General features: G+C 35.5%; 1 protein-coding gene across 1 annotated transcript in view; it reads left to right on the forward strand.

Annotated features, from left to right (window-relative positions):
- PROS1 (protein S) overlaps positions 1-13442 on the forward strand; it is a 61556-nt gene that overhangs the window by 26760 nt on the left and 21354 nt on the right. Inside the window, exons 4-7 of the mRNA XM_036851272.1 lie at positions 5460-5546; positions 7432-7554; positions 7654-7785; positions 10703-10828. Of these exons, the coding sequence (XP_036707167.1) occupies positions 5460-5546; positions 7432-7554; positions 7654-7785; positions 10703-10828 (468 nt within the window). The remainder of the gene's footprint in view (positions 1-5459; positions 5547-7431; positions 7555-7653; positions 7786-10702; positions 10829-13442) is intronic.

Genomic DNA, 13442 nt, shown 5'->3' on the forward strand with positions numbered 1-13442 from the left:
AGAAATAAAATGAGGCAATGTTTTCAAAGCACTTAGTAAAATATGTCATGCTAGTTCTCTTCATTTTTTTCCCTTAACTTCTCCTCTAGTCCCATTTTCTTTCCTCTCCTTACCTTCCCTTTTCTAGCTGCTAATAACAGACTTAAGCAGTTTCATTCAAATTTGGAAAGAGGATACTATAAAAATTGTGTAGTGGTATTATTTATGACTTTAGATATGAAAATTCAACAAGATTTTCTAAAAACTTTAGCTGTCATATCCGGGATATACATCCATGAAAAACATTTCTTCTTTGTAAAGTTATGCTTTGACTCCTTACTTTCTAAAGCAAAAATTAAAGGTTTATACTCTTAAAGTCAAGAAAAGATAGACCATCAGGACTATTTCAGTCTCTCCATTTTAGGTAGGAATTTAAATATTTTGTAATTAAAATAGACAATATTTGGCTGTTAAAAATTATAAGCTTACATTAAAAATATAGTATTAATCCTTGTTTCTTAGGTCCATGTAATGAGGCTGTGTTTCTGCAGGCATCAACACTCTGGAAGATAACGTACCTTTTTTTTTTTTTTTTTTTTTATAACAATGGGAATGCCAGGTTTTTTGCCTATATTTTTGTTTTTTAATAACAATGTGATATTGAGGTATAGGCTTGTTTCTTTCTTTTTTTTTTTTTGGTAAAGAATTTCACTTATTTATTTATTTATTTATCTATTTTTGGCTGTGTTGGGTCTTCGTTTCTGTGCGAGGGCTTTCTCCAGTTGCGGCGAGCGGGGACCACTCTTCATCGCGGTGCGCGGGCCTCTCACTATCGCGGCCTCTCTTGTTGCGGAGCACAGGCTCCAGACGCGCAGGCTCAGTAGTTGTGGCACACGGGCTTAGCTGCTCCGCGGCATGTGGGATCCTCCCAGACCAGGGCTCGAACCCGTGTCCCCTGCATTGGCAGGCAGACTCCCAACCACTGCGCCACCAGGGAAGCCCCTGGAAGATAACGTACCTTTGATCACAGAGTATATTTGGATAAACATAAATAACATTTTAATACAACATTATGTGTTTTGGAAAAGTTAGATAAAATCTTTTCCTTTTTTTCCTTCCATTCCTCTCAACTGCCTCTGTTCCTACCCAACTTTCTCTTTTATTTGCCTATCTTATTTGGAAGCATGATAGAAAAGCCAAGTCCTAAAAAAAAAAAAAAAAAATAATATGATGTGGACTCTAGTCTCAGACATAAAAATTTCTACTGTGTCGGTTTAGGAAACTTATTTAACTTTTCAGGTTCTGTATTTAAGTTACACTGTAACTATATTTTCTAACTTCAGAGCTGTTGGGAATATCAAATAAGTATATGTATGTAGATAGATTTTTTTATGTCAAACTTTCTTCAGATGTAAAGTATTATTATTAATTGACTTATATAATGAAACAAAAAATATACTTTTAAAAATATTTATTTATTTTATTTATTCATTTTTGGTTGTGTTGGGTCTTCATCGCTGCACACGGGCTTTCTCTAGTTGCAGTGAGCGGGGGCTACTCTTCATTGCGGTGTGCAGGCTTCTCATGGCAGTGGCTTCTCTTGTTGCAGAGCATGGGCACTAGGCACATGGGCTTCAGTAGTTGTGGCTCGCAGGCTCAGTAGTTGCGGCTCGCTGGCTCTAGAGCGCAGGCTCAGTAGTTGTGGCACACAAGCTTAGTTGCTCTGCGGCATGTGGGATCTTCCCAGACTAGGAATTTAACCCGGGTCCCCTGCATTGGCAGGCAGATTCTTAACCACTGTGCCACTAGGGAAGTCCCCCAAAATATACTTTTTATTATGATATATTTTTTGATTCATATTTTATATTTTGGTCTTTAGTTACAAGCATATGTGATGAATTCCACTGTTGAAAACAGAAAAGAAATACTCTATCTAAGTTAAGTCTTTCTGTCTTTTGATGTGTATATTCTGTAGGCCAATGGTCCTAATTGGGGGGTGGGGGGAACCTTCATAATTTTGTCTCTGGTAAACCTAACAGTAATTTTACTAATTACCACAGCTCATGCTGGGAGCTCCTTATAGTGAGATAAGGTCACCCAAGAAATTAGACCACTAATACTAACCCATACTTTTTGGCAGTGTTTGGATTTAGAGTTGTAAGTGTTCAGAAATCACACTCATCTGTCCATGTACTGCACTGGAAACATGGAATTTGGGCAGAAATACTCTGCATTTCATTATAAAAAGATAAGTTTTTAAGTTGTGTTCTTTTCCTTAGAAAATGGAATAAACTCTGCCATCTATGTTGGCCTTTAAAATATCACCCAATAGAATGGATGATTAAATTAATGGGAGAAGAACTTCTTGGAAAGAATGCTAAATTCTGAGCCAAAATGTAAACATCAGAAATAGTTTTTAGTTTCTAGTTCTTGCCAAATTGGTGGATTAGCTCAGACTGCTGACTTCTCTTAAAATCATCTCAAGAGAAACAATAGCATTCCAGGCACTAATAATAACAAAATAAAATGAAAACAACAAGAAATGTGAGAAACCCATGGATAGACTGAAGGCTCTTTGACCTAGTATGGGGACCTGGGGTTCTGACTGCTGAGACAGCAGTAAGAGGACAGATTGGATAATTAAAAAAGAACCTAAGCGTTCAAATCAAGCGAATTTTTAAAAGTACAACAGGGCAAGCCCTGAGTAACAAAAAATAAGGAAATAACAAAAGTAGAGGTAGAAATAAGTTAAATGGAAAACAAAAGAGAAGATTAACAAAAGAAAACCTCATTCTTTGAAAAGGTAAAGTAAGGAAAGTAAGTTAGACCAACCTCTGGCAAGAATAATCAAGGAAAAAGAAAAAAAGGGAAAGAAGAAATGCCAAAACAAAAAGTATAGGACAAAAGGGGAAAATACTATAAACTGAACATAGATTGGATTTATAATCATAAAATAGAGATTATAAAGTAAAATATAATCATAAAAAGTTACAAAATATGATCATATAATAATATGGATATAGGAACTCTTGTAGTCTAGAACCAAGATTTCTTTCTAGGATGTTCTGTCCTGACCACTGGAACCTCTTCTGAAAGTGCCTCTTTCTTAGGCTTTCCTCCCTAATGGCCCGAGTTTCTATGTCTAATACCGTTTCTTAGGAGAGCTTCTGCTTCAGGCTACAAAATCTAAGGCAATCTCTCTCCAACTCTCACCTTCCTACTCATTCTCTCCCACTTCCTCCATTCCTGTTGGGCAGCAAGAAAGAGAAGTGGGAAGGTAAGGGATTGGGATTGCACTGCTTTGGAGTAGCCATGAAACTTACTCTTCCCACTGTAATTCTAAATGCAGGTTTCCAAAAAAACATTATCACATATATTAGTATGGACTCATATATAAGGTGCCTTATGGGTTAAACCTACTTTGTAGTCTGGCCTGGGGTCCTAATCACCATATGAAGTCATTTCACCTGAACCTCTAGCTTCCGGGTTTCAAATTTTAGCTGTCAGATTTGTTCAGAAGTGCAAAATGAGGCTTTCTTACAAATGAGAATCCTAATGGAATGTTCACACTAGAATAAGATAATTCTGGGAGTGGGTGATTCAAGAGGAGGGACAAATGAATTCAGAGAAAGAATACTCAAGACTTAAGATTGCCTAGGTCTCACTGGGCCTCCAGAAAGACCACGATGATGTAAAGTATTGTTTCTATGGGAAAATATTATAACCTACTTTGGTAGGCTAAATAATGACCCCCTAAAGATGTTCATGTCCTGTCCTCAGAACCTCTAATGTTACCTTAAATGTTGTCTTTGAAGATTAAGTTAAGGATCTTGAGTTGGAGATATTATTCTGTATTATCTGGGTGGTTCCAGTGTAGTCACAAATGTTCTTAAACGAGAGAGGCAGGAGGTCAGAGTTGGTAGTAGGATATATGACAATGAAGCAAGAGTTGAGAGTGATATGAGGATGGGGCCATGAGCCAAGGAATGCAGGTGGCTTGTAGAAGCTGAAAAAACTGAGGAAATAGATTCTCCCTTGGAGTTCTAGAAGGAATGCAGCCCTAACAACAACTTAATTTTAGACCTCTGATCCCTGTAACTGTAAGAGAATAAATCTGTGTTATTTTAGGCCACTAAGATTGTGTTGATTTGTCACAAAAGCAATCGGAAAGGAATACACATACTGACTTCAAATGAGCCTTTAAACCCATCTGTGATAAACTGCATTCTCCAAAGGTGGCTGCAAAAATATTTCCCATCTCACATACTCTTCTGCAATGTCATCTTGCCACTTCCCCATCACTATGTGGAATCTATCCTTTTCTCCCTCCTCCAAATCTGGGTGGACCCGGAGACTGCTTTGATCAGTAGACTATGGTGCAAGTGATACAATGCCTCTTAACTGGCCCGGCAGCTTCCGCCTTCTTCCTCTTGCAAGCTAGGTACCATGAAAGCAGTGCCACTTTAGGACTGCATACTCAGGGAAACTCAACCACATGGAGAAGCCCTGAAGCATGGCATACCGTGTGGAGATAGAGGTGCTAAGGAACCTGAGCTGTCAGACATATGAGTGAAAAGCCATCCAGGAGGTGGATCTTCCAGACCCAGCCACCCTGGCTGATCCCATGTGCAGCAGAGACAAACAGCTTAACTAAACCCTTTCTAAATATTTGATCCACAGATCATGAGCAAAATAGAATGATTATTTTAAGCCACTAATTTTGGGAGTTGTTTGTTACTCAGCAAAAGATAACCAAAACACCACCTTTTTAGTTGAGTTGGTGACTATCTGTCCAATGAACTGATATGTATAATGTCTTCAGTGGCTATTAAGAAATGTTATGTTGTTTGCACTAAATGACCCCTGGTTAATTTAAAGTCTGTACATATTTTATCTCTATTATTTCAGCTGTTATTTCTGCCAGATTGCTATATCTAATTTCACAGAGTTCTAGTAAGAAATAAAATGAATAAAGTAAACCTGCTTTGTAATACTGAGGCATTATACAAATATTATTTTGTTAGTCTCTATGCAACATTGGAAGAATTGGAAGTTGCCTACAGCAACCAGAAACACTGACTTATTCTACTAACTTAATTATAGACAATTTCTAAATTAGGCTCTGGTCTATAGACTTGAGGGTGACTTTAGGTCTCTGCTACAGAATTAAGAACATAGATTTATGTGGCAATAAATTTCCCTGCTAATTCAAGATATTTTTCACTTCTGGCTTTAAGGTTCTTTTCCAAAGAGAAGCCTCTATAAATCTATTTTTCATGATTCTGTGTTTATTGCAATCTTGCTTGTAGATTTTTAATTTTTCAAAAAGGTGGATGGAAACATTTAGGATTGACATTTTGAATGCTGAATCATGTAAATCTACAGAAGCATAAATATTCTACCACTTTGGATAATTTCTACCATGATTTCAGATCAAGTAAGTGTGTCTGCTCTAAGATTACACTTGTTTGTATTTACAGGTTGTCTTGGCTCCTTCAGAGCTGGATTATTCACTACTGCTCGTCTGTCAACTAATGCTTACCCTGACCTAAGGAGCTGTGTCAATGGTAAACACCTCTACCATCAGTTTAAAAAACAAAACAAAACAAAAACCTGCAAGTAAAGTACCCCCATATAAATATAACTAATGTTTAAAAATCAACAAATGAGCCCTTGAAGGGCTGCAAGGCCCAGCAAGGAGGTATTCTCAAAATGCATTTGAAGGAATGTTTTTTATTTTTTTTTATTTTTTTGGCCATGCCACATGGCTCTAACACTGGATCAAATTAGCCAAATAATTATTTCTTTCAGTGTTTATTTGTTTGTTATTTATTTAGTTTAAACTTTTTATTGAAGTATCATACATATATGTATGTATGTGTACAGCAATGTACATGAAAGATGAATTTTTTTCTTTTTTGACCACATCGTGTGGCTTGTGGGATCTTAGTTTCCCCACTAGGGATTGAACTTGGGCCACAGCAGTGAAAGCGCTGAGTCCTAGCCACTGGGAACCACAGGGAACTCCCTGGAGGAATGTTTTTTAGATGTAAATGCTGCTGTTTTACTTAAAATGAATTTTCCACCTAATGTTTAAATTGAAGTGTTCCTTGTTTGCCAAGCTTTAGGTCATTGACTTCAGAATTTTATTCCCAAGAGCTTTAATTTGGCTGTCGTTGCATAATCATGTACTTATGACCAAATGTTACAGTTGATTAATAGGTCAAAGTGGAACCACATTTATTTTTCTGACTTTTGGCATCAACGATATAAATGTGGAAAATCTTGTGATATCAAATTAGCCTTTTCCCCCTGACGTTCACATAAGGCCTAGTGATAATTCTCATAGATTATTTGTCTCTAGTTTATCAATTTCCTGACTTAGAGTCAGAGAGAATAAGGTGAAATTGCAACATGTAAATTGGGATGTTTGTCCAGTGAATATTTTACATGCAGCATTGGCATTATTGAGATATTCATTCATGTGCATTTTCTATAATTCAAAATTAGTTGTAACTATGCAAGTAAAACAGTTTGCCTAAATGTGTATATTTAATTCATACTTTATTTTTTTAATTTACCAAAGGACAGAAAAATAATTTGATAATTTCCTGATTAACCTGTTTTCTGTCATTTTAACTAATACCTAATTTTCAAAAAATTTGATTTTATGAGGACTTTTTTGAAAAGTTCAGTAATTAGGTTTTAATTAGATTAAAAAAATTTTTTTTTGCAAGTTAACAGTTTGCTTTGCTAACATAAGCAAAGGAGAATGTAAAGGAAGGATGGAAGGAACTTGCAGATCAGCTAGGAAGGCTGGAGAAACAGGTGTGGAAGCATGCAGGAGCCAGGGACCGTTGCAGTGTCTAGTGAGGTGAGAGTGACCACAAATAAGTCAAGACACAAATAGGCATATCATTTAAGATAGTGATAAAGTGCTGTGACATTTTATGAAGAAAATGTCCCTCCTTAGGAATCACAGTATTCTGCTACCTGTTGCCCAATGTCTGAAAACCATTTGACTAGAATTCTATTTATTTAAAGCAGGAGAATAAATCTGGTCCCTGTTATTCTATCTTAGCCCAATTTGGAAGTTCCAAATTTTTCTATTGATACTACACTATTTCTATTGATATTGAGTAGTTTTATTGTTCTGCCTACCTCATGGAATTGTTTTAAGGATCAAATAAGGTAATATATGAAAAGAATATTAAATTACAGTTACAAAGTACTGTATATATTTGCAAATATAAAAGTAGTTCCCTTTTGCAAAATAATTATGAAGATTTGTCTAATGGATCCACTTTTCTTAATGAAAAAGTATTTGAAGGAATGAGTTGTAATTTTTTTCCATTGACCATAGGCCTTGTGCACAGGATTCTATTAAAGGGCATATAATTCTATTTTACCATGGCATGTGGTAAAAATTAAATAGATATATATTTCCTTCAGCCATTTCAGACCAGTGTAATCCTCTGCCATGCAATGAAGATGGATATATGACCTGCAAAGATGGCCAAGCTACATTCACTTGCATTTGTAAATCAGGTTGGCAAGGAGAGAAGTGTGAATTTGGTATGTATAATAAACCCAGCTGGCTCATCTGGATTGGCCTCCTGAAAAGTTCTCTGAAGGTTTTATTACTTTAAAAGTAATTTATTTCCTCCTTTTTAGATATAAATGAATGCAAAGATCCTTCAAATGTAAATGGAGGTTGTAACCAGATTTGTGATAATACACCTGGAAGTTACCACTGTTCCTGTAAAACTGGTTTTGTTATGCTTTCAAATAAAAAGGACTGCAGAGGTAAGAGTAAGAAGGTAGACTAAAAAGGTATATACTATGTGAGAGCAAAATTCAGTTAGAGGAATTTCCCCAGGAAATTCTTGGAAAACTCTTAGGTGGTAAGTGCTTGTAATAAGTATACATTATTATCTACCTTGAAACCTTGTGATACCATGGGACTGCCTTTGGTTTATTGTTTATAGAGTATTTTTTTATTCACAGAGTATTTTGTTGTCTTCTTATTGTGTGTGCATGTGTGTACATGCACGTGTTTTAATGAAGAATTTCATTATATGGTAATAAAATGAAGTTTTAGTGCAAGTCCTTGCATACTACAGTCTTTGCGAAATCGTTGTTTATCCTTTTTCTTCCAGACACTATAATAGTATATCCTTTATTCCAATAAGATAAACAGTTTACAAATAAATCACCACAATCCTTAATAACTTCTTTCACTGTATTTTATATTTTCTTGTCAGAAATACCTTTCTAATTTCCAATATAAACCCTTCATCTTGCACCTCATTTCCTGTTGTGGTTTTGAAAAAGATGAAACTCTGGTTTTCCTTCTCTTTATACATCTAAGATCACATCACTGGTCATAACTTTTTTTTTTTTTTTTAAATTTCAGACTTAAATAATTCCAGTCAGTTAGTTTAGCTTTTTAAGTCATTTAACTAGTGTATTTCTTTTTTTTTTTAATTATGCTTCTCTTTCCCCCAAATTTTACCTTTCTTTTTTCTGCATAATGTCTTTTCCATTAGACTGCTTTAACTACCTTTACTAAATCTTCAAATATAAGTGCTAGGTACGTGGGTGACTAAAAATGAAATTCTCCAGCCTGGAGTTAAATTTTGCCTTTAGAAAATGGGAGCAAGTTATTCTTTCTTCTCTCCTTTCCTCCTTCCCTTCCTTTCTTTCCTTCCTTTTCTTCCTTCTTCCCTCTCTCCCTCTCTTCCTCCTTCTCCCCCCTCTCTTTTTCTTTCTCCCCCTACTTCTCCTCTTTTTGTATGAAGTAAAAAAATTTAGTAAGTTAAAATGTAAAGTTTTCTTTTTCAACTCTATTCATATCTGCTTTGGTAAATCCTTAAATTGAATTCATATTCAAGGAGTGGCTGTCCCTCACTGCATTGTAGTGTTTAGTCTAGCATAGTTTACTATAATATCATTTAAAGTGCAAGTAAGTGACTCTAAGGTGAACTGTATAAGCTAACGATTTATTATAAGCAGTTATCCAATTTCAGATTATATATCTTTCTTGTTTGCCTATTTGAAGGTGTTTGAGGTTAGAGATTTAGAATATCAATATCATTAAAACACCAGTTATAGAAAACCATTATAATGAAGGGGTACCATATGCATTCCACAAGCAAATAATACCCATTAAAACTTCTACATCTAAATACTTGAATAGTCTATACTGCTAAAGAATTTATATTTTTAATTGATAGGAATTTAATCCTTATCCATTGAATTAATACACCTTAACAAAAAGTTCTCTTATAAATGAGTGTCTCTGATGATCAGAACATATGTTCTTGTATTCTTTATTTACATAGTCTTTTATCCATGATACCTAAGTAATAAAGTACAGACCTAGAAAAAGAATATGTATACAACTGTTACAATAGGGCCTTTGCTAAAATGTGGATATGGCTGGGATTAAGCTGCCAGTAAATGTGCAAAAATGCAAGAATTAAACTTTTCATCAGACGTTAGATGTCAGTGTAGAGTCATAAAATGTACGTGCTATAACCGACACTCATATGATTTAAATGAGTCCTTGTAATATGCCTCAAACCAAATAAATTTAGTCATATGTTTTTACTTTCTGTAGAAAATATGGATTTTATAGCTCTTTTTAGAAAAGTAAGCATTTTTTGAAGTAATTGTAGATTCACATGCAGTTGTAAGAAATAATAAAAAGAGATCCCATGTACCCTTTACCCAATTTCTCCCGATAGTAAAATCTTACAAAACTATAGTACCTTATAACACCCAGGATATTGTCACCAATACAATCAACATACAGAAAAATTCCCTTACCACAAGGGATTGATTCATTTATTTTTGTGCAGGTCATTTTAAATAGAGAAATGTCTGAAAATTTGGCTATTAGTCTGTGGAAAAATTAAACTATTAATATCAACTTTTTAGAGTAGAAAATATATTTTTCATTCTGAGCTTGCCTTTCCTCAGAGAGTGCAAATGAGAAGAGTTCACTAATAATTACATCTCTATTGAACTATTTCTGTCACTTGTTTTGTTTTTCTCACAGGTGCTTATTCAGTAACTAGTTGCAATCAATACTTCGTCTCCTACTCTACTATGTAATATAATAAACACACCTGAAATTTCTGGAATAGTAATTTAACACTAACATTTACGCTGAATTAGCTGCACTTTATAAATACTTTAACGCCTTACCCAATCCCATTTTAAATTTGAATCACTCTTGAATACTTTAAGTCACAATAATTGTATGCAGATTTAGCTATTGTCCATTTCCAGAGGAAAGGTGTAAGACTGATGAGCCATCTCATTTTTATTTTTTATATTTGTGATAATACAGAGTAAATATGCTGTTAAGACCATATTTCAGAAACATGTATTTAAGAATACATATTAAGAATATGATGAGTCTCCCATTTATTTTCATACTGTATCCTGGTAGACAAGAAAAAATAGTGCTTTTTTTCTTTTACGTGACTACAAAGGAAATAGCAACCATTAGTCAAATTCCCTATGTATTTGTATAAAGAAATCATATTTAGTGAACTAATATATGATGATAGATTTAATATTTTGTTATTCCCAGACCACTTTGTTGTCTCATTAGATATATTAAACTAGATCCAGGAAACACAAATCAAGGGGTCTTTGCTAGTATCTTCTGGTATGGGAAAAATGTTTTTTAATATACTGGTTTCATTTATAGATGTGGATGAATGCTCTGTGAAGCCAAGCATTTGTGGCACAGCTGTGTGCAAGAACATCCCAGGAGACTTTGAATGTGAATGCACTGAAGGCTACAGATACAATCCCATATCAAAGTCTTGTGAAGGTAAAGTTCTGGTGGTGTCATTGGTGGTGAAGAGGGTGTTTGCACCCTGATTTGATATGAGAAGCACTGGTTCTTTAGTAGTATGCAATCTGATTGGCCCGCTAAGCTGTATATGAATTGGAGACCTCCCATATATGAGCAAAAGAACACATTTTTAAAATTATTCATTTATTTATTTACTTTTGGCTGCGTTGGGTCTTCGTTGCTGTGCATGGGCTTTCTCTAGTTGTAGTGAGCGGGGGCTACTCTTCATTGCGGTGCGCAGGCTTCTCATTGCGGTGGCTTCTCTTGTTGCGGAGCACGGGCTCTAGGCGCGCGGGCTTCAGTAGTTGTGGCTCGCAGGCTCTAGAACGCAGGCTCAGTACTTGCGGTGCACGGGCTTAGTTGCTCCGGCTTGTGGGATCTTCCCGGACCAGGGATCGAACCCGTGTCCCCTACATTGGCAGGCGGATTCTTAACCACTGCGCCACCAGGGAAAAACATTTTATAATATTCAAAGATAAAAAGAACTTCAAGCTCGAAGGAAAAACACACGCACAAAAAGAAAGGCAAATTTAAAAATCACGTGGGTGTTACAAGGGTGGTTAGAAATCTTCGGTTTTATACCAAGCTTTTCAATGATTTTCTGTGCATATATCAGTGTGCCTTTTATCGTAAAATAGTAAATGACCTAGTTCTATTATAATTAAATACATGTAAAAGGGAATCTCTTCATAACCAAATGATAACCAAGCTCTAAAACCTTGAGAAGTACTGATTAGTAATGTCAGTGCCTGTGGTTTTGGGAGAGCCCCTTGAAGCTTATGATTACTTCATTTGGCTCCAGTGGTGCTGCCATGTGTGCCTCAGGTAGCTTAGATGTGTTAGAGCAGGGGTCCCCAACGGCCGGGCCTACACCGGTCCACGACCTGTTAGGAACCAGGCCACAGAGCAGGAGGTGGGCGGCGGGCGAGCAAGCGAAGCTCCATCTGCCGCTCCCCATCGCCTCCCATCACTCACATTACCTCCTGAACCAACCCCCCCACCACCGTCCGTGGAAAAATTGTCTTCCACGAAACCGGTCCCTGGTGCCAAAAAGGTTGGGGACCACTGTGTTAGAGAGATTTTTTTAAAAAGCATGGATATATATAAATTATCTCATATCCTCCTTTGAATTTTTTAAAATTTCAGAATGAATTTAATACCATGACTAAAACTAATCCAATCAATAATTTTTCTATTGTGGCAAAATATATATATAAGATGTGCCCTTTAACCATTTTTAAGTGTACAATTCAGGGGCATTAATTACATTCACACAGTTACGCAGCCATTACCATATCTGTTCCCAAACTTTTCCAAACAGAACTCTGTAACTGTTAAGCAATAAATTCCCCCTCCTCCCTTTCCCAGCCCCTGATAACCTCCAACTTACTTCTGTCTCTATGAATTTGCCTAAATTGATAATAATCTTAGAATAGTTTTTTTTTCAACTATTTGTACTCCTTTTGAGATTTTGATGTGTTATATCCTTATGCACTCACTGAAAAATATCCCCCCAACCCACCATTTCTACTCTCCCACCACTCCAGGTGGAAATTACTGTAGTAAGCCCTAAGCATTTGCAGACTTATTATTAGCCAACTTCATCATCAGTATTGTAGTTATATTCAACGAATGACAGATTTTTTTAAAAAGATATAAATGTGAAAATATAAATGTATTTATATATAAATATATAATACTTTATTACTCTAGTTATACTATTCAATTTTTATGGTACTGAGGGTTCACTAATTTGGGAGGTCTATTTTAAGGCATTTTAAGGGAGAACTTATATGCTATAATAGTATTTGAGTCTGGGAATTTTCAAAGATCACAGGGTGTATTCATCAAAACAGTCAAGGATCGTAGGTAGTTCTGAAGTGTACTTTAGCTGAAGCATCTTATTACAGCTTTTCAAGAATGATTTTCTTAAAATATGGAGTAGGAACGGGGACCATATAGAAGATTTCACAGTGTGGGAGGTAATAGCACAGTGAGGTTTTTTGTTTTTTGCTTTTTTGTTTTTTTACATAAGAAATAAATATATGCCCTTAAATTTATTGTCGCCAGTAATCATTGCATTATGGAAAGTGAAATTTTCTTGATATGATCATTTAATCTCCAATTACATTAACCTTCAATTAAAAGGGATCTTTTCTTCCCTTCCCTTCCCTATCTTCCTATCCTCCCCTCACTCCTCCTCCCCTCCTCTCCCCTTCCCTTCCCTTCCTTTTCTTTTCTTCAAAGCAGAGTTAAGAAGTAGTGTCAATGGAATTCATATGATCAGATGTGACAGTTACCTGGAGACTCAGTCTTTTTTTCTTCAAAATCATAAAATTAGTATAATTGTTATATCTTTATTAATTATTAATTACTGAAAGTTATTCATTAAATTTGTTGGTCAGGTATATAAATAAATAGAAATTACACCTGTAACATTTAAATTTCAATGGCAAGTGTATAAATGTGATTTGATGTCAAAGGAATTTCTTTCACTGAGGATTTATTATCATTGATTATCTCATACTAAAATCAACATAGTCCTTCTTCTGTGGGGTTGAACATTTAGGAGATATTAAAATTTATGTTC

This window comes from Balaenoptera musculus, chromosome 4 (genome assembly GCF_009873245.2).
Source record: "Balaenoptera musculus isolate JJ_BM4_2016_0621 chromosome 4, mBalMus1.pri.v3, whole genome shotgun sequence".
NCBI classification, from domain to species: Eukaryota; Metazoa; Chordata; class Mammalia; order Artiodactyla; family Balaenopteridae; genus Balaenoptera; species Balaenoptera musculus.